The sequence below is a fragment of the Vipera berus genome, assembly GCF_964194415.1.
Source record: "Vipera berus genome assembly, chromosome: 11".
Lineage (NCBI taxonomy): Eukaryota > Metazoa > Chordata > Lepidosauria > Squamata > Viperidae > Vipera > Vipera berus.
In genome coordinates, this window is record NC_138214.1 from 488,286 (window position 1) to 508,629 (window position 20,344).

Here is a 20,344-nt window from a genome sequence, read left to right on the forward strand (position 1 = left end):
CCCAGATTGTTCCTTTAGCAAGCCAAGCAAGTGAGTTGAGCCCAGTTATCATCTCTGCTGTTTGGGATGCTTCTGCTTTTGGAGCTTTGTGGAAAGATTAAGGGTCAGTCGGAGACCCTTACCTGCCCTCAGGAGCGACCAACCTTTCTGCCCCTCCTGTGGGCAGGGGCCTCACAGACCCCCTCCCCTCTCTGACCTATTCAGGGCATCTTCTTAGCTCCGGCAAAGCCCCCCAGCAGTCATACCCTGCAGCTTGAAGTGTCTGAAAGACCCTGGACAGGCTGTTGAAACCCCGAGCCCAGCAAGGTGTCCACCAGAGTCAGCCAGGAGGGCGGGAGGTGGCATGAATAACTAAAGGCTTCTGCCAAGAGGCACTTGAGAGATGAAAGCGGTTTTCTACAGACAGGAACTGCCTGGAAAAGGCATTGAGCAAACGAGCATTGCTCAATTTCCTTGCAGTGTTGGAGGGGGGCCCTGTGGCAAACGGGTGTCACCTTAGAGCAGAGCTTCCAAAGGGGGCTTCTTCCAGACATGGGGGGCAAATAAGTTGGGAGGCCTAGGAGTGGGTTTAGGTGGTGACAGGGGGCTGCATGCCCTTGAATTCCCCCTCCCAGCATCTATTGTTGCCCTCAAGTGGCTCTGCCTGATGATTTCCCCTCCCCCTCTGAAACTGGAAGCACAGTAGGGATGGATTAAAAGGGGGGAGGGAAAAGGCAGAAAGAAGGCTACTCCATTGGATCTGGGCCAAGCCACGTCTTCCCCAAATGTCCTGAGAGAGCAAGGTCAACTTTAAGCCAGCTTTGGCATATAATCCTTTTTTGAGTTACAGACAATGCTGATTTCCTTGCAAAAGAGCTGAATTGTGTCGCTCAGACACACATACACACATGCAAGGGATTCAAAATGTGCAGAAAGAACACTTCTGAATGGAGGGCATCCAACCTTCCACAGCAACCCTCTGTCTTGTCTGGAACACCAGCTGAAGGCTGGCAGTGACCAGAGCCTGCCTTGCCCTACCCAGCCTCTCTGTTCGGGAACAGAATGCCCCTTGTCCCCAAGGCCAATAGGAACCCCCCCATTGCAACCATTCAGCCCAACCCACTGGGGGGGGGTGTCTCCAGGAATCCATCTCCCCAGCACCCTCTGGCCAACCAGAGTTTATTGTTGCTTCAGAACAAGGCTTGGTCTTCACATCAGGGGAATTGCGATCCTTGTCTCCTGCCTTTTATCCTGGGCTCCAAGAAGGGAGGCGGGTTCAGCAGTGCCTCCTGAGGACATAGGGGGGGGGATTCCTCTGAGCAAGATCCTTTAGAGAACTTCATCCAGCAGCACCAAAGGGGCATTTTTTCTGTGCTGGCAGCAAAAGGGTCGGAGGCTTTTCCTCCTGGGAGACGCTGTTAGCGGGAGGCCTCCTGGCTGCAGAAAGCAGTTCTTGCCTCCAAGCTGGCCCTTCTCAGCAGCTCCTCTTGCCACTCGGGCTTCTGGCTGGGAAGAGAGGTCAACTGGGGACCCCCAAAACATCAGTTTTTGCTTAGCTGGGACAGGTGGGTCTATTTCCCTGGGGTGCTGGAGTCTCACGGCCACCCTGCAGCCCCTCCCCTTGTGGCCACTCCCTGTCCTCTGCTCCACAGCATCGTTTCAGCAACTGGTTCCCGGCAGCCAGCCCCTCCGCCCGCTGAGTATTTTCCCCAAACCCAGCAGTTCCCTCCTTTTGGGGGGTCTTTCAATGAACTTCAGCCCAGTCCTTGTTCGATGGATTTGGCCGAGGCCTTGAAACTCAGGGGCCCTGAGAAAGGCTGTGAGGTGCAGGTGCCCAGCGGGGTGAGACGTCTGCAGAGCGCCCTCAGTTCCTCTGCCAGGCTGAACATGGAGCGTCTTGGAAGCGTCAGCAGTGCTGAGTCTGAGGAATCGGCCACTTCCTGTGCCTCTCTTGCTTGTCCTTCATTGCTGGGGAGGCTGGCTTAGGGCCAGGAAGGGCCAGGCCGGGTGGAGTTGGCTGGGATTAAAATTGCAGAGCAGCTGTGCTCAGCCAATGAAGCAGCCGCAGGAGTTGTAGCAAGCAGAATAGAAGGTGGGGGAGGCTCAGTGCTGCTGCAGTTCTCCAGACACTCCCCCCCCCCCAGGTTTGGAGAAGCTGAAAAGAGAGACCATGTCAAGGAGGGCGATAAGGAATGCCTGGCCACAATGACAATAGTCAAGGTCATTTCTAAACTCCACTAGGAACATTGCCATAGATCTGGGACACACCCAGAGTTCTGGATTTTGGGAAATCTTAGAAAGCAACAGGAGGGGCAGGTCATGAATGCCAAAGTGGATGGCGGTGCCTTTCCGTTAGCAAGAGCTGCAAACCAAATCGGGTTTCTGCTGCAGTCTTTCAGAAACCGAACTTGGATCTGAAATACAAAGATGGCCCGTGTCGTTTCCAAAGAGTTGCCAATTTCCCAGGGATCAGACGGCCTCCATTTATGGGGATGAAGCCTGGAGGGATCACAATCACGGCCCCTCCCTCAAGGCCCCAAGAAGGGGTCAAGAGGCCCTGGGGCTCCGCTCACCCTGCTCTCTGCAGACAGAGGCTACAAACAGTGGCAACTGCAGCCACCGAACCTCATTGATGGGCACTCTTGGATGAACCCACAAGAGCCGCAAAAAAAGAGCGCTGCCTTAAAGTTCACAAAATCTGAAGGATGCTTTTGGGAGACCTAAAATGCAAAATGTAAAATATCCAGTAAGTTTTAACTTCCTACTGAGAGCTTGGTGCTTCCTGAATGCATGTCAGATTCCAGTTGAGCTCCATTAATCCAGTCCCAGTAAGTGATGCCTAGTGGGGAGAGGGGGGCTGGCTAATAAAGCAGGAACTGCCTTACTTTTCCATCCAATCTAGCAGTGAGGAGCATACACTGGCGCTGAAATGGGTGCTTCCTAGGAGTCTAGGAAAAACCCTCTTTCTTTCACAAACCTTTGACAAAGTTATGCTGTCTGGTGAATGATCTCCGCCGTCCCACTGCAGTTAATTTCCTTGGTGATGGCGTTAACACGTAAAAACATCCTTACTAGAATTTGTGGATGGCATTTTGTCTGTAAGATTTTCAGGCAGGCTGAGATTTCTCTTGACTCCAGTGCATCCCCTGGAGAATTATTTATCTCCATCTATTAGCTCCAATGGACTCAGCACAGGAGCCTTGAGAAAGATGTTGCCCTGCCTCATGCAACAAAAGTCTCCCAGCTTCCTGTGAGGCTAAGGCACCAGTGCAAACAGGCTTATAACAGACTCCCCACCCTGTGGAATTTTGGTTCACAAGGCAAGAGTCACAAAAAACTACGAACTTTCTGGGAAAGGCCACAAGGGCTTCTGCAAGCTTCCAGGGGCTCTATCAGCAGGAGGAAGGAGGCCAAGGGCTGGGCTGAGTCCCTGAGCCAGATCTGGCAAATGACCAAGAAAGGAAGACCCAGGGAAGCCCAGCAACATGGTCTTTGTGCGTTTAAAAAGGGGTCCGCATGACAGCCTAGATGGGAGTGGGGCCTCCCCCTGAAGAAGTGACTCAGCGAAGGAAGGAGCACTCACATCAGTGGGGGCAGCTTGCAAGGGGCCAGGAAGTGACAGGGCCAGGGGTCTGTCCAAGAGGGGGCCTCAGTGGCTTTGAAGACAAGAACTTCTCTCCCCCCCCCCAATCTCATAAGACCATCTGGCTTCGGCTCTTCAGCGCTCGGCCGGGCGGAGGTCTGGGAAGGGGGCCGGGTGCCCGCGGGGGGCCCCTCCGGAAAGAACCCCGGCCCGGGACTGGGATTCGCTCGCTGTTGGGTTCCTCCCGCAGAAGCCCCTCGCCCCGGCGCGCGCCCAATCTTGTCAGCCGATCTCTCGGGGGGGGGGGACTCTGCCGCTAATTGGCCGGGCAGGGCGCCTGCGGCCCGCAGCGAGCGAGTGAGCGGCCAATTAGAGACCCCCCGACGGGCCCGGCTTCTGCCGCTGCGCGTTAATGAGCTGCCGAGCGCGGCTCCTGCCCTGCTGTCCCGCGTCCCCGTTCGCCCTGCCGGTCTGTAAAAGGCCCCGCCGCCCTCCTGCTTCCTGTGAGCCGCCCGCCGAAGCGAGGACCAAAAGGGCGCGGTGTGAAGGGCAGCTGGTCTCCCGATCGTCCGAAGTGGGTTGGGATGCCAGAAGGGGGATTGGGCAACGACAATCCCACCCCCCGCCCAAGGGAGTAGCCCCTCCCAAACCCCTCGGAAATGTTTCAGAAAGATCTTGGGGGTTTAGACCTTGACGGTAGTAATTAATAGTTCATTAGCTTGGTACTCTGTTATTTTTTTCTATACATTCGGTAAATGTGAGTTAAGAAAATGCGACTTTGAGGAGTTTACCCCCTTCGAGTTTCCTGACTCTCTGCAATTCCGCTCCTGGAAGGCAACATTGCAAGGGGCGGGAGGGCTGGGACCACCAGTTTGGGACCCTTCCACAGAGCCTCCCTTGGCCCAGGAAGAGAGCAGCTGCATCCCCCAATCCAAACCTCCCTGGGAGGGGGAGGCTAGCCCCTCCAGGCAGAAGAGCCTTTGCAGTCAGCTTGGTGGCCGACTCCCTCCTGCCTCCCAGCTGGCCTGGGCTGCTTTCTCTTCTGCCTGAGCAGCTGCTCAGCAGGCCAAGGAACCGCTCTCCTCTGGCGCTCTCCGCTGCCTGCCAGTGCTTATTAGAGACTGAAAGACAAGCCTGGGCAGGGTGTGCAGAGGACTGCAACCACCTGCTGAGAGGAGCAGGGAGAGCAGCGCAGAAGCTGACCCAGCCCACCCCAAGCCTTGTGTTCCAGAAGGAACAGGCCTTGGAGAAACAGAGACAGGGTTCTTCTCTCAGGCAGTGAGGGCAGCAGGTCACGATGACGGAAGCCCCTCTCCCAGCTACAGGAGATCAGCCCTTGGCCATTGACCTTGAGATCCTCCATGGCCAGAACTCTGACTCCACCCATTTCCTTTCTAAGCTCCACCCACCTCATATGCCCCACCTTTCAGGCCCCTCCCACTTTTGTGAATCTGGAGCTGAGCCATCTGCAGCTGCTTTTGTGACACAATGCAAATGACTCCTTCTTAGTTATAAGATTTTGATGCCATTCTAGTCGAATTGGACTCTAAATAGTGCACATCAGAAAGTCCCCATCGCAAATAACAAATTCTCCTATCAACTATATCAAAACTGTGATAGTTGGACTGTACCTCCAAGGGAGGCCAAGCTTAGATGCTGCATCCTTGACCTGGCCATGGCTGAAATCATTACCAGACATAAATGATGGACACTTCCTGATTTAGAGGACTTCCGAACTGTTTTCTTTTGCCAAAGTTTTTATGCAGTAACAGCAGTAAAGAGCCTTGGATCTTGAAATGACCTTCTGAAATAAACAGGTGGGTTGTGTGCATAGCAGTGTTCCAATATCTCAGGGGCTGCCCCAAAGAAGAGGGAGTCAAGCTATTCTCCAAAGCACCTGAAGGCAGGACGAGAAGCAACAGATGGAAAATAATCAAGGAGAGAAGCAACCTGGAACTAAGGAGAAATTTTCTGACAGTGAGAACAATTAACCAGTGGAACAACCTGCCTCCAGAAGTTGTAAATACTCCAACACTGGACATTTTTAAGAAGAAATTGAACAACCATTTGACTGATATGGTATAGGGCAGTGATGGCAAACCTTTTAGAGACCGAGTGCCCAAACTGCAATGCAAAGCCCACTTATGTATCATCGGGTGCCAGGTGGGCATGGCCCATTGGGTGGGCGAGGCCCATTGGTTGGGCACGGCTGTGGTGGTAATGGCAGACTGAGTGGGACTAAAAAGTTCAGTCAATCAATTCCAAATTTGAAACATCTTTTTTTTCCTGTGAGAAGTTGAAATTGATTGATTGAACTATCTTTTTGCACACGGCAGAGACCTAAAGCGAAAAGTTTTTATAAAACCCAGCTGAAGGCCTAGGACTGGTGCGACGGTGCACATGCCCACAGAGAGGGCTCTGCGCGCCACCTGTGGCATGCATGCCATAGGTTCACCACCATGGACTTAGGGTTAGGATTACATCACCATGAACTCGGAGAGCAAATGGACATTGCCAACAAGCTCGGAGTGCTTGGGTATGGTTAGGAGGGCACTTACTTTTCTAGGCTGCCCTATCTATGTTTCCTGGTAAAATACATGGGAAAATCCCATTCAAGAACCCAGAGAGTGCTCCTTCCTTCACTCCTAACCTAACACGCTCCTAATATGTGTTGGCGATGTCCATTTTGCGCTCAGAGTTCATGGTGACCTAACCCTAACCCTAAGTGGAATTTTCCTCCAATGGGATTTTCCCATGTATTTTACCAGGAAACATAGATAGGGCAGCCTAGAAAGGTAAGTGCCCTCCTAACCATACCCAAGTACTCCGAGTTTGTTGGCGGTGTCCATTTTGCTGTATTTGTCCCCAGCCACAACCTCTGTGCTAAGCCTAACAGTTCAGGCAATGGAAAGCTCCCTCTTCCGGGCCAGCCGTTCTGCCTGCCTCCTTCCCAGGAGCTGGTCCTTTCAATGGAGCCTCTCTGGTTTCAGGGTTTAATGTCTACATTTAACCCCGCTTGGCATCTCCATCTCTGCCCACATAAACACACACACACAGCCCACCCTGTAACCTCCGTGGTTTTCCAGAAACAGAACAGGCACCCCCCCAAAGTAAGCACCGAAGGGCATATTAGAGAAGGGCAGCTATTCATCTCAGCAGCTGCCTGGGGAAGGGAGACAGGCTGCCTGGGGCGGTGCTGCTGCTGAGATCCAGCAGGGGGTTGGATTGTCTGTAGTGGGCAACGGGCAAAGATTCTGAGAACCTGCTGATTTTGAAACTCTTTGCGGCTGGCAGCACAGCCCTTGATTCCCTCTTCATGGCCAGCAATCACCAGAGAAGCGACCAGCTGAATCCCTGGTTTCATTTTCAGCCCCCAATTCCCCTTGAATCTTGGCTTCAGGGAAATGTGAGGGTCCCCCTGGCTTCATCTGAGAAGAGCCAAAGAGGAGGATTTCTGCCAAACCGCCCAGGGCAACAGACAAGCTGCCTCCAGCAGTCTGGCAGTGCTAGAGCAGCTGCCTGTCACTTTTCAGCCTTGCACTCCCAAAAGGTTAGAAACAGGGAGTGGTAAATGTGGGGCTTTGGGGAGAAGGCAGCTCCAGATGGTTATTATAATCCCAAATCATCCATCATCCCCTCCCACAAACCTGCTGCCTGGTCTGAGGTTTGGAGACTTTGGGCTGGGGGGGGGGGGTTACTGTGCAATCGCCTGGCTTTTTTCTTGGAATTAAACATGCAGCCCAGAAGCACATCATGCCCCTTTGGAGCCTCCCTGTGCTTCCCAACCCCTTTGCTATCTTTTTACTATTAGGAAAAGGAATGTGGGCCTTTTCACGTCTTGAACTTTTAGAATTCCGAAAGCAGAAGTGAGGGAGAGAGCGTGGGCAATATCTGGAAGGCACCCATGGAATAATTTTAGACACAGGAAGCAACCCGCCTGGGACTATGCAAAGGCATGGATCCAACCTCCCAGCTACAATGTGCTTTTAGGCAGAATCTTAGTTTAATTTTGGCATTTTAGCAAAATCAACCTTTTCTTGGAAGCCTAAACCAGGCTTTCTGTGGCTAAAACTTCATGTCTCTGCTGGAGCCTGGAATCTTGCCCTAAATTTTAGATGCCGTGCAAAGCCCTCCTGATAAAGTGACTTTATCCAAATAGCTGGGATTGTGTGACTTTTTATTTACATATATATTATTGCTAAACGTGACCCAAGGAAGATTTGGCTGCTGTGCAAGTCCAGTGATTAAAGATGGTGAGGCAACAGACCAAGGTATTTCCCCTCCAAGCTGCCTGCCTGTCTGAGAGTCGTGGGCTGAGCTGGGCCCCTGTAGCAAACAACCCCCCCCCACCTTGGTTTGCACTTCCTGGATTGTTGTCTTGAAAGGAAGAACCTGAGGCAAACCAAGAGGACATTTTAGACTAGGCTGGCTTCTTCTCCACAACGCTTGGATCAACAAGCCATTCATCTCCCCCTCCTGAGCTGCTTTCCTCAATTTCTGCTCAGAAATCACGTTATGGAAAGTGGCTGCAATGTTACCTTTTTCTGAGCCACAGTGTACCAACAATAGGGAGAAGCCTAGCCAGGCCCAACAAAACAAGCTTCTGCTGCTACGTTTGCTGTCTGGAACCCGGGAAAGGAGAGTGAACCACAAGCAAGAAGTGCTGAACTCTGGCTGACCTCCGTTTCTTTCATGCAAACTGTGGTCATGGAAGGCTCCGTCATGCCCCGCCTCAGAGATGCAGGATCCGGCCAGCCACCAGGCCTCTGGAACAGCGCTTTGCAAAGTGGGAAGTCCTGCCGTTCCTCAGAGCTCCCGGAATCAGCCTCTGCCCTCAGCCTGGGCTTTGGGGAGCAGACCCCACTGGAAGAACCGAGGGGCTCTGTGGGGCTGGTGTTGGGCAGAAGGCAAAGGAGGACCCTTGAGCGGGAAGCTCAGAAGGGCCAGGAGCTGAACAGCTGAGGTGGCAGCTGGATCCTGGAAGGGAACCCGGCACCTTCTATTTGTGGCTCTGAGAGGCAGGCGAGAGAAACCACCATTGCCCAGAGATGGCATCCCTGGCTTGTCCTGTCAAGGAACTGGGCGAAAAGGAGAGCCATCTTCAATTTGGGTCGCCTTCCTTAATCTCGGCACTGCTCGTGGTGGGATCCTCCGGCCCAGAGCCCCTCCCAGCCCCTTTCTTGTGCCAAGAGGGTGAGGGGCATTTTGCTGCTCAGGAGGCCCAGCCAATGCAGGTAAGCGTGTTGGAGTTGGTGGTGGATCCCATCAATCTGGGCAGCTCAGATTGAGGAACTAATGCCGATGCCCACCCTACCCCCCTCCAGTGTTTGTGGGGCCTCTTTGGCAGGAAGACACACAGAGAGACCCGCAAAGGCATCCTCTTTCCCAGGGGGGAGACGGACCGTGCAGCCACTCTCCCCCAGAGCTTCTTGCCTGTTATTGTTGTGCAGGGGGCTGACACCTGGAGGCCCCTCTGCACTTTGCTTAGCAGCCTCTTGGCCGGCTGGGCAAAGCATTTGGCCGCCCCGGATTCAAGGCTCAGCCTGTGACAAGGGCGTCCCCTCCCCAGAATCCAACTCTTCCGCATTCCAGGGAAGACAAGGACAAAGCAGCCCGGAGCTCTCCTGACGTCAAGCTTCACATCCCAGCTACTGCAGCGGGTCTGGTCAGCTGCCAGCTTTCTGGAGCTGGGTGGAAGGGGAGGAGAGGCTGCTTCTGTGGTTGCACCAGTTGAAGGACTTTGGCACTCTTCCGAATTAGATCTCAGGGAACATGCAGTTCCTTTATGAAGATCCCTCTACAAAAGGTGGCCTCGGGGAGCTGCAGCCCTCCCTCCTGGCCCTGCGTTCCTAAGGCCCAGGCAAGGCATCTGGGCCCCTCCAGAGCCCACCTTCCCTTCAGGCCAGGTCCTCCTCCCCACTGCTGCCCAAGGCACCTGAGCAAAGACCGTGAATAGCTCCAGCAAGGCCCTTAATCGTGCAGCAGGCAGGGGAGGCTGAGTAAAGGCCCCCTCGGGCACCACTTTCCCTTCTGCCACCCCCACAAGTCCTCCTTCCATCCACAGGGGCCATGCTGAGAGCATGTGGGCCCAGCGTGTTGAAGCTGGAGGGGAGGGCCAGGCCAGGCCAAAGAGACATTTTGGCAAATGATTTGTCCAAACTGAGAATGCAGAGAACCTGGGCCTAATCAGCCTTCCCACTGCCAAGGATTGGGGCCCCAGGCCCTCGGGTAAAGATGGGCAGGGGCCCTCTCTTCAGGAAATGGAGATTCACGATCCTTTTAATTGAAGTGATAAAGTTGCATTTGCTGCTTGAGAAAGACTAGGGTGACAGGATTCAGGAAAGAGCACTTGCAGAGGGTCCATCTATGAACATTTAGGCCAGAGAGTTCAGGGCAGGTCCCACCCATCCCCCCATCCCCTATGGCCAACCATGGGCTCAAGAAAGGGCAAGCCCCCTCCCATCTTCATTGTTCCAGCGTTTGGAAAAAGAGCAAAAACCTTGGGAGGACCAAACTGAAGGAGGCCTGGTGGGATTGGCTTGTTTTCCATGGTTTGGGATTTTTGCAAAACAAAGCTGGATTTTATGTATTCTTCATTGTAGGATGAACTCTGAAAGTGCGTTAACCCTGTGATTGATGTGAGCATGTTGCGTGAATGTCCCCCTTGTAGCTGCCTCATTAGCAGAGGGTCCCTCGCGGTCTTCCCTCCTGTCCTCTACGTGTCCTGATCCCCAACTCCCACTCTTTCTGATCCTGGGACCTGGTTACTCCTTACACACCAAGTAGCTTGAGAGGGAGATCTCGGGTGGTGGTGGTGGGGTGTCTCACCTCAGCAGAAGTGGGGTGACCCATGAGGAGGTTCTGGACCTTCTCCTCAAGATTAGCTACTAGCCTTCTACTGACCTTAGACAGAGAGAGAGTGAAGGGCTGTTTGGTGACCCCTGCAGACTAAGGCTTGGGCCATTCCAGAGGGAAGGATGCCACGGTGACACTTTGGGCATTTTCACAGTGGGAGGGAGGACAGGCACTCTTCTTGCGAAACACCTCTGGCTTACCTTCTGCCTCTGCCAACAGCATCCTCTCCCACAGAGGCTCCTTGATCTATTAAGGAGGAGACGAGTGCCAAGATCTCTTTCGTTCCTTTATTGTGTGTGGCCCCTGATCCTGCAACAGTGGCAACCCAGGTCAAAGTACACAGTGCACAGCTTCGCTGATCTCCAGCTTGGACAATGCTCACCTGTAGACTTCCCCTTCCTAACTCAAACAACTGTGGGCATGGGAGAAGGACAATCAAGGGTAGCCTCTAAGCACTTGGGGCTTCTGCCGCTGCCCACCTGAGACAGCCTTTCTTCCAGCTAGGAGCAAAACACTCTCCTCAAGCAAAGGCTTTATGCAAACATAACATGGCCTCTTATACTGTATGTGGGGCTCTGCAAGACAACACTATTTGCCCCCAAGCATCCCCAGGTTGGTGAATATGCCCTGCTTGTATGCTGGGTGGTGGGCATGCTTCCTGCACCCCCTCCCCACATTCTCCTTCTTTCTAACAAACTTTTGATGGCACTTTAGAAAGTGAGCGAGTTTTTCGGTGAGCAAATAATCCACTTCCCCCGTTGACCCCGGCACCTCCTCAAACTGGGCGCCAAAGTCACAGTCATGCCCACTTCAATCAAGGGAAACGGGTGCATTTAGCCATGCCAGATGGGCATATGAGACAAGGGGTTTTAGTACTTTTGGCTCACTGCCATTCAAAAGCCCCCACACCCGATGGGCGCAGCTGCTCAAAGGAGTGACGGCATAAGGGCTGGCAGCAGAATGCCTGGCAAGCGCCCGTGGGTCCAGTCAGGGTCCTTCCCAACTTGCTTCACTGCAAGGCCCACAATGAAGCCGCCACCCCCATCTTGGCTCTGCAGGAGCCAGCAGAGTATTGCTGCACAGTCCTGCAGGGACCCCCCCCCACCCCTAGCACACTGTCCTCCTCTTCCTCCTCCTCCAGCAGTACCGTGTCCATCATTCAGGGGGCTGTGGCAGGGCAGAATTGGCATCCCTCAGGAGCTGCCGGGGCTCAGGCTGGAAACGTGGAAGGGAAGAGACTCAAAGTTGGAGGGCATTGAATGAAACGGGCATCAGCACAGCTTTGGCGCTTTGGCTTTGCTGGGATTCGAGGTTCATTCACGGTGGAAAACGTACTCTGTGTACGAGGTCCAGATCTTGTCGTCCGTCTGTTCGTGAGCAAAGGCGCACGTCCCAGTGGAGTTGCAGGCCACCATGTGGAAGCCGGCATCAGCCAATCGGTCGAAGGCCTGCTCCAGGAATGTGAACTTGAGGTAGTACCTGGAGGTGTAGCGTTCAGGGGGGCGGTCAGGATCCCTGCTCTCATTGAGGGTCTCCCCAAAGACCTCCTTCGCCAGGGAGGTCTTCCCGCACACCATGATCCTTGCCACCCGCCGGAACTTGGCGTCTGTTTGGCTGTCTCTCCCCAGAGTGTAAGAGCCCCGGTAGCCGATGGTGATGAAGCCGGACCGTCGGGCCTCCTGCCCCATGCTGACCCCAGCTGCAGGTGCCAGGGAGCTGCCAGGGAGGCTGGCCAAGTGTGTGCCAGCTGCCCCCAGGGTGCGGACGGCCTCTGTGCTGGGGGAGAGCTCCTCAGGGTCGCTGGCGCAGGGCTCCTCGCCCAGGGAGTCTTGCTTGCTGATCTTGGGCGCCAGGCTCTTGGCCAGGTCGGGCAGCTTGAAGAATTCAGCCTCCCGCTGCAGGCGGCTCCTCTCGGGGAAGCGCTCGGGAAGCACCAGTTGCCGGTCCCTCAGGTAGTCCAGGATGTAGCGGAAGAGGAAACCGTCCCGGTCAATGAAGAAGCGGCCTTTGCTGTCCCGGGCCAATGACTGGGCACCCTGCTGGCTGAAGAGGTCCCAGAGGAAGGAGCCAGGCACACCCCGCAGGGTGCTGTGGCGGGTCAGGTAGACCTGCCCACCCACGTTCAGCTCCACAATCTCTGGGAAAGCCGAACCCTCCATGAGTCTGGCAGTGCTGGTGTCGTCTGCTAAGGCCATCTTGAGCCCGCCCTGGAAAAGATGGAAGCGCAGGAAGGTTAGGCTTCCCCTGTCCAGGTGGGACGGTGCTCCTGGGGCCAGGGCTGCCTGCCCCCCGTGTGCACATGTCTGAACCCCGCAAACTGTCCTTTTGCCATCATCGCTGTTCCAGGAGGGACTGACAGCCATGATGGTTTAGGTTTTTGGGCAGCAATTTGACCTCTGCCCAAAACTATACCCACCATTCTGGTGCCAGGTGGGAGAATAGAAATGCCCAACATGGGAGTTTTGCTCAGTTAAAAAAAAAGAGTTGATGGGATGGAGTTTGTTGGTCAGTTTAATTTGGATATAGATAAAAAGAAGACAAATGCCTCATTTCCAAAGAAAGCTTGCAGAACCCGATGACAAGACCCATTTCAATCCATTTAGCATCCTGTTCAGGCTCTTTAGAAGATGAAATTCCTCTCCCAGCAGAGTCCCAGTTATCGCCCAAGCCCTCCAGCAAGGGCCATGCACTGCCTCTCCCCCCCCCAAACTGCTGCAGTCACCGAGAGACTTCGCAGTCCACCAGGCTCAGAGGAGAATTCATGCAGCTGACCCAATGGGAAGAAAGGCTGGTGCAGGAGTCCCTGCTGCGTGTCCCTTACAAGAGCCTGCAGGACTGGGACAGGAGGGGGGGGAGGGCTTGGCAGCTCATGGCAGGTGGGCAGAACCCCTTCCTACCTGCAGCCCTCTAGGAGGTCGCTGGATGGTTGGTCTCAAATTTGGCTCACACCTATGAATCAAAAGTCCCTTTGCTTTTCTGAGCAAATAACTGACTGCATCTGAGCAGTCTCTGTCGGCCCATCAGCTGAGCAGGGAACTGTACCAGGGGTCTGGGCTTGGCTCTGGGGGGACCTCCTCTCCGCCTGCTGTTCACAAGGCTCCTCTTGACCTCCCCCACTCCTGCTTTGGGCAGTTGAGCCTGGAGGAATCAGAGAATGCAGGAAATAAAGCCCAATGGCTTTTGGGCTTTTCTATCACAGGTTTCTTACCTCCTGTTCACGTGCAAAACAACCTCAGGTTTTGGCAAGAAGATTGGAATTTCTGAGAAAAGGGAACGGCTGGAATCAGTGGTGGGATTCAGCCAGTTCGCACCACTTCGGCAGAACCGGTAGCTAATTTTTTATTTCCCAGGCCCAGAATGGACTTCCGGAAACAGCATCCACACAGAGAACCGGTGGTTCACCTATTTGAATCCCACCACTGGCTGGAATTATAAACTGGGGGGGGGGGGGGCTAGGGATGGAGGTTTCCAGAGCCGCGAAAGGGAAGGGGCATTTATTGCCAGGCGCGCAGCTCCCTCTGGGTCAAAGACGCTGCGCCAAAAGCGGGTCGGCCGCCCGCTGACACGCCTGCCGAGGCCAGGGCCGCCTTTAAAGGACGCCAAACAGGGCTTCGGAAGCAGGATGAACGGGAAAAGGCTCCGGCACACCCCGGCCTCCTTCTGGGGCTGGTGACAGACGCCCAGCCGCTCCAGAAACCCTCGGAAGGAAAGGACGCTTCCTTTGTTACAGAGCTCTCCCCACCTCTTATACACGCGTTGCCCCATTCCGTTATTCTGCCGTTCCTTCAGATAAAGACGCCTTTTCCTGCGAGTTCGGCGCCCCGGCCGCACCTCGCGAACTTCCACGGCCGGCTGTACTGAATGTGGAGAATTCCGCGCGTGGAAACGGTTCTCCCAACGGCGAGCCGCCCCCGCTGTAAAGTTCCTCTGGAGAACACGTGTGCGCCTCGAAACTAGATGCCAGAAACGGGCCGGTGGCCACCTGCCCTACCTCACGCGCGGAACCGCCTTGTCCCGCCAAGAGCGCTGCCCAGCAGGCCCTCGGCTTTACCCCGCCCCGGGCCGCCGCCTACGTTCCTGGAAACCCCGGGCAGTCTGGCGGCCGATCCCCGTCCCCCCCCCCGGGGGATGCACTGCGCCAAGCGCGCTCCCGTCTCACGCCCACCTCTCCAGCAGCGGCTCCTCCGGGCTGCGAGCGCGAGGTCTCCGAGGCCGGGACGAGCCGCTCACGCCGCAGGCGCTCCCGCCCGACCCCGATCGCGGCCCCGCGACGTCCCCCGCGCCAGGCGCATCCAGGCGGGGCAGGGGTCGGCGAGGGCCGGGACGTCTGCTGTGGGGAGGAGAGGCGGCTTGGCCGGAGAACGCCGCTCCCGCGCTGCCCTGGCCCCTTTGCGCGGCGGTTCCCTCGCTCGCCTCGCCCCGACCACTTTTATGCGCGGGCGCCTCGGCAGGCCCTCCCCCGGCCGGTTGACGACACGCGCCTCGCCCCCGCCCCCTCCCCTCCCTCCTCCGGCGGCCCAGTCGCCGCCGCCGCCCTTCCCCTCCCTGGGCCGCGCGCGAAGGGAGAGGAAAGCCCCTCTCCGGACTGCCCGGCCGCCCAGCCCCGCCGCGCCTTCAGCTCGACGGCGGCTCGGAGCACCACCCGGGCCGGAGGCAGCGGGGGGGGGGGCGTGGACAGGCTGGAATTCGCCGTTCGACCACGATTCACGTGGATTAACAAACGTGGGTCTTCATGCTGACTTAGGCCGTTTTAGAATGAATTCAGACTGGTATGGCTGCCCATCCTACCTGCCATAACTCTGGTTGACTCACACACCAGCAGTGATAAAACAAAGCAGCATCCACCACGTAACCCACTCCCCGATGCACCCCAATCTCTGGGCTCATCCCAGTGCTGGGGGTGGGGGGAGCTTTCTAGCCTGTGCTCTTAGGGACACTTCCTGACTCAGAGGTTTGGTTCTGGAGCAAGATAGCACCAAGGGAAGAAAGCAACCTGGAGTCACTGCCCAGCCTGGCAGGGTATCAGGGGCAGAAAGAGGGAGGATGCCAAGCAAAGGATGCGGGGGGGGGGGTGGGGGGGGGAAGCAACCCAGCACAGGCTAGGATGAAGCAGCCACCAAGCTGCCTATGGGAGCTTATACTGTATATTCTTGCACACATCTTCCACATGCTTGTGCAAGAGCTGATGATGGCAAATGGTGGTGCAAGAATGCTGGCCTCCTGAGCTGCGCTGAAAAAGGAGATCCCGGGATCTGGCTGGGGCGGCCTCTGCTTGGCACACAAACAAGTCTGCAATCCTCTTCAACGGATTTTGCTCAGGACACCAGGATCACATCTTTTCCTGGAGCACCCATTATTTCTTCCATCAGAGCCCAACTCTTTTGCCTTAGCTTGAGATCCACTCTGGCCCAATGCCCCAGAAGATGGTCTGACCCCAGGGAGGCTACCAGCTACCAGAGCCCCCGGGAATGTTCACCTTCCTTGCCTGTCATTCCCTGGCGCAACGCTGCTGCCTTATCCCCAGTGAAGGGAACCTCAGAGGAGAAAAGATGGGGAGGGGCCGGGAGGCTCCAAGGGTCTTTAGGTGCGGCCATCGCATGTGCCGCTCTCTAGGATGCGTCTGGGGAGTATCGCCTCTGCCACCAGAGGGATCACTAGGCTCTTGTGCCTCTTGCAGGCTGGTTGCCTTGTGCTGCCAGTGAGGGCAGAAGCCCCTCCTGCCGGCTGGACTCCCAAAGGCCCAGCTCTGGCTGGCTGGGGCGGGGGTGTCACTGTGAGATGGGGGGGCATGATCTGCCCAAGCCAGCAAATTATTCTGCTGAGATGAAAGCAGGAGAGCTCAAAGGGGGATTTCCCAGTAGTTGAGCTTTGAGACAGTCCAAGCTGTTCTCCCTTCTCCTTCACCTGCTTGGAATCAACACAGCTGTGCAGATGTTGGTCTGTGTGAATCAGCATTTGGAACAGAATTGAGCAGTTTCTATTCTTTGCTTCCTATTCATGTGAAGCCAATCCATCCTAGCATGGAGCAGGCGAGAAAGAGGGAAAGAAAGAGGCTGCTGGGCCAGGAAAACCCGGGGGTGGGGAGGGCGGGCAGAGGACCAGCAGTCTAGTCTGGACAGTGGAATCCCTGATGCTAGAACTGATTACGTTCCCTAGTTTGGTAATGAGATGTCTGCAGGGCAACAGCCAAGCTCAGGAAACACCAGGTTCAAATATGTCCTTGCTTGGTGGAAACTTCTAGAAGCAGTGGCTCTTCTACTCTTTGAACAAGGCAGCCTACTTACAAATAATTATTTATGTGACTTAAAATGCTTTTCAGCCAGGGTACCCAAGCAGTGAGTCACCTTGAATTGGAGCAGAATTGGTAGAGAAAAGGGGGGCGGGGAGGGAAGGGTAAAATAAGCCAAGTGCCCCTAATTGTGCATCCACGTTTTTCAGGGAGCAAGGAGCCTGACCAGCGGGGCTTTGAGGAGAGGGGACATCAGTTCAAAAGTCCTCAGGGCACACTCCCCACTAATGCCAGGGGAATGAACAGGCTCAGCTCCAGTCACCCACTGAGGCGTCACTCTGAGCGTTCCTGCTGGAGAGCTGGGCCCGCCTGCTGCTACCTCCAGAGCTTGACTCTGAAGAAACAGCCTGTCTTCCACCTCTTGCTTCTCCAGGGGATGGGCATTAATATTTATGAAGTAATTACCAGGGTCTCCCATTCTTCTGCAGCTCCCTGTAAGGCATAATATATGCTGGCCATAAATCTCCTTCAGAGGTGCTCTGTCAACTTACTCTTGGGCCCATAAAGCAGGGCTGGGGTGTGATGGATCACAGGAGGAAGTGCGGGCAAGGGCTGTGGAAGGCCAGAGGGCTGAATTCATCGATACCAAGTCCAACCCTCTTATTTTTACTGCTTTCGATAACGATAGATGTGGGCTTCCCTCCCTCTGGACATGGAATGCAGAGTGAGACTGCGGCAGGAAGTTCTCCAGGTGGGGTGGCAGAGCTGCTTGCTCGTGTGCAGGGAAACGGCTGCAGCCGCATCTCTGGCTGCGGGTCAAGAGCAAGCTCAGCCATTGGCGGGACTCCCGTGAGGTCACAGAAGATTCAAGAACAGAAAAACACAAGCCAAGAAGCGCTCGTGATTTCTGCTCCTTTCAGGCGTTCTTTCTGTTTGGGTCTGCAAGCCCACCTCCTGATCCTTGGCCAATCTCACCACCAAGGAGGATGAGCAGCAGGAAGCCGTTGCTTGTTGCTTTTTATTCTCCCCCCCCCCCTGCCGCCTCTTTTCCTTCCTTGGCTGCTTGGCTTGCTTTTCATCAGTTGCAATGAAGTTCTCAGAGTCTTTCTTGGGGAGACCAAGTGTTGGTCCCTCTCTTGGGACACACTCACAGTTGCTTCTCTCAACCACCAGGGAGAAGCAATTCCAACATATACAACTTTATTTTTCAGGGCAGGCGTTATCTTTGTGCAGAGCTGCCCCTTCCCCTTCGGTGGAAATGTTTGCAAACCATCAGAACAAACCATCCCATTCAGCAGAGGAGGGAAAGCTGAGGCTCTCCGAGGGAAACTGGACAGTCCAACCACTCTCACCTGCTGGGCACCTTCTGACCACCACCCGACCACCCGTTCTGTGGACATTTTGCCTTCACAAAATCTCAGGCAATTCCTGTGCTTTTGATTTTTAGTGGGATCTCTGCTGCTGAAGATGACTCTGTGTCTCGATCGTCGTGATGCTCCTCAGTCAGAATCCTTATTCAGCCTGGGATGCTGTGGCTGGGCTCACACAGCTGAGTGAAGAAAACCCAACCCCTCATCCACACGTCTGGTCAGATGACCTGCTTTGCATGCAGGAACTCCCAAATCCAGCTGTGGGAACAGCTTTGGGAGGAAAAATATGTGCTTTTGAGCTATGAGGTTACCATGCCCCCTACGGAGCTGTGTCCATTGGCCAGAAAGCGTCATAGGTTCCTGGGCTCCCATTCCCCCCCCCTTAGCGAAGCAGAGACAAAGGGAGTCTCGTGGTCCAGCAGGTCTGGGAGGAGGCACTGGGGGGAGAGGGCTGCTCCAGGGTCAGCCAGCCGGGCCCTGGGGCTCCTTGGCCGGTTGTCTCTCCATGCGGCCCACCTCACCATCGGGTGATTCCTGGCCCTGCCCTCCGGGCGGCCCTGAGCGCTCAGCCGCCAGGGAGGGGCTCACCTAGAAATCGCGCCTCCTCAGGACCCTCAGGAACTCCTGCTCGCTCACCTGCCCGTCTCCGTCCAGGTCGGCTGCATCAATCATTTCCTGCGGGGCAGAGAAAGAGGGCGGAGCCTGCGCGGAGGGGGCAGCGGGCGCGCCCTCCAAAAGGGGGGCTGCGGGAGGGGGCCCGAGCTCACCTGAAGCTCTTCATCGGTGGGCGTCTCCCCGATCTCAGCCGCGATCCGCTTCAGGTTCTCGAAAGCGATCCGGCCGCTGTCCTTGTCCGCGAAGAGCTGGAAGGCCTTCAGGACGTCCTCTGGGGAATCGGTTTCCGACTACGGGACCGGGAGGGGGGTGAGTGGGCGGAGGGGGGGTGCAGGAAGCTCGTTTCCCTCGCCCCGCAGAGCTTTCCCCCCCCGCCGGGCCGGGGGCTTCCGACCCGATTCCCCCCTCCTTTAGGAAGAGCGGTTACACGGCGAAGCTGCCCCGGCCGCCCCTCCCCTCCCCGCGGGCTGCGGGCTGCGGGCCCTACCATCTTCTGGGCCATGACGGAGTAGAAGGCGTCGAAGCCGATCTTGCCCGCGCCCTCCTTGTCCACCTCGGCCACGAGCCGGCGCAGCTCCTCCTTCGGGGGGTCGAAGCCCAGGGCGCGGACGGAGACCTGGGCGAGGGGAGGCGGTGAGAACGAGAGGGGCGAAGGGAGACCCCCGCCCAGCGCTCCCCGCCGCGGCCGGCCCCGCTCGCCTTCAGGTCCTGCACGTCGATGGTGCCGGTCCCGTCCGCGTCCAGCAGGTCGAAGGCCTCCCGCATCTGCCGCTTGTGGGCCGCGCTGAGCTCCAGCTTCGGGCCGAGCTTCCTCCGCGGCGAGGCCGCCGCCCCCTTCCCTTTGTGGGCCTGGACGGGCGACAGCCTCGATGACCGCCGGGCCCCCTCTTTTCCCCGCCCGCCCGCCCGCCCGCCCGCCGAGCTGCCGCCCGCCTCACCATCCGCCGCTTCTCCGCCGCGACTGCCGTTGCCGGGGCGACCGCCCGCCCCACACGCGTCCCGGAGCTACCCCGCCCCCACCCGGAAGCAGCCTCCTCCTCCGCCGAGAAAAGAGGCAGAGCCGGGCCAGTGATTTCATCTGTATTTGTCAGACGCGCATCCGGACACACAGGCTGGTACAGGTCAACAGTCCTAGCAGCTTTACCTCTCTTTGCCCGCCTGCCCCCCCCCCCCCCCGCGCAGCAGTTCTCCGCTCAGGACACGCAAGCCCCCCCTTCCTTTGGGGCACCCATGTCTCTGCCAGGCACGGGTGCTGCCTGGGGGGTGAGTAGGACGGAGGGAGGGTTGCTCTACCAGCACTCTGGGGAGCCGGTGTGAATTGCAGGCCCAGAGCAGATTCAGGGGGGGAGCCGATTCTTCCTGCCTGCTCAGAAAGGGGGCAGTTTTGCCCCCCAGCCTCTGGGTGCTCCTTGGAAAGGTGGGCAGGGAACAGCACTCCTCCGACTGGAGGCAGACACTGAAAAGAAAATCCATACTTACCTGGGGTGGCATTTCTGCTGGTCAAGAGGAGCTTGGCTTAGTAAGGGAACCTCCAAGGCAGGCCACAGAACGGCTTTGTCGAGGAAGGGCCAGACCCCCATCCTGGGGCCAACCTGGTCAAACCAGAGCTTTATTTTTCAAGTCTTTGCAATTCTGTACATAATTATTTTTCCTGAAGGATAAGCATTTGGCACCAGGTTGGGTTTCTCCACATATTTCGGAGAAAGATGGGGA

The 20,344-nt window shown here is 56.3% G+C and overlaps 1 protein-coding gene across 1 annotated transcript; it reads right to left on the reverse strand.

Annotated features, from left to right (window-relative positions):
• Window positions 1-10,690: 10,690 nt before the first annotated feature.
• LOC308673022 (BTB/POZ domain-containing protein KCTD12-like) lies at window positions 10,691-20,273 on the reverse strand. The gene is made up of 6 exons (XM_081336390.1): window positions 19,570-20,273; window positions 19,331-19,480; window positions 19,119-19,247; window positions 18,784-18,921; window positions 18,653-18,691; window positions 10,691-12,624 (listed from the first exon to the last, which is right to left on the reverse strand). The coding sequence occupies exons 1-6, from the start codon at window positions 19,570-19,572 to the stop codon at window positions 11,731-11,733; spliced, it is 1,353 nt and encodes a 450-aa protein (XP_081192516.1). The 5' UTR covers window positions 19,573-20,273; the 3' UTR covers window positions 10,691-11,730.
• Window positions 20,274-20,344: the final 71 nt, after the last annotated feature.

Coding starts and splice junctions, on each gene's coding strand:
- LOC308673022 (XM_081336390.1), bottom strand. Junction 19,248..19,330: donor TCGACGTGCAGGACCTGAAG/GCGAGCGGGGCC, acceptor CCCCTCGCCCAG/GTCTCCGTCCGCGCCCTGGG. Junction 18,692..18,783: donor CCACCGATGAAGAGCTTCAG/GTGAGCTCGGGC, acceptor TCTGCCCCGCAG/GAAATGATTGATGCAGCCGA.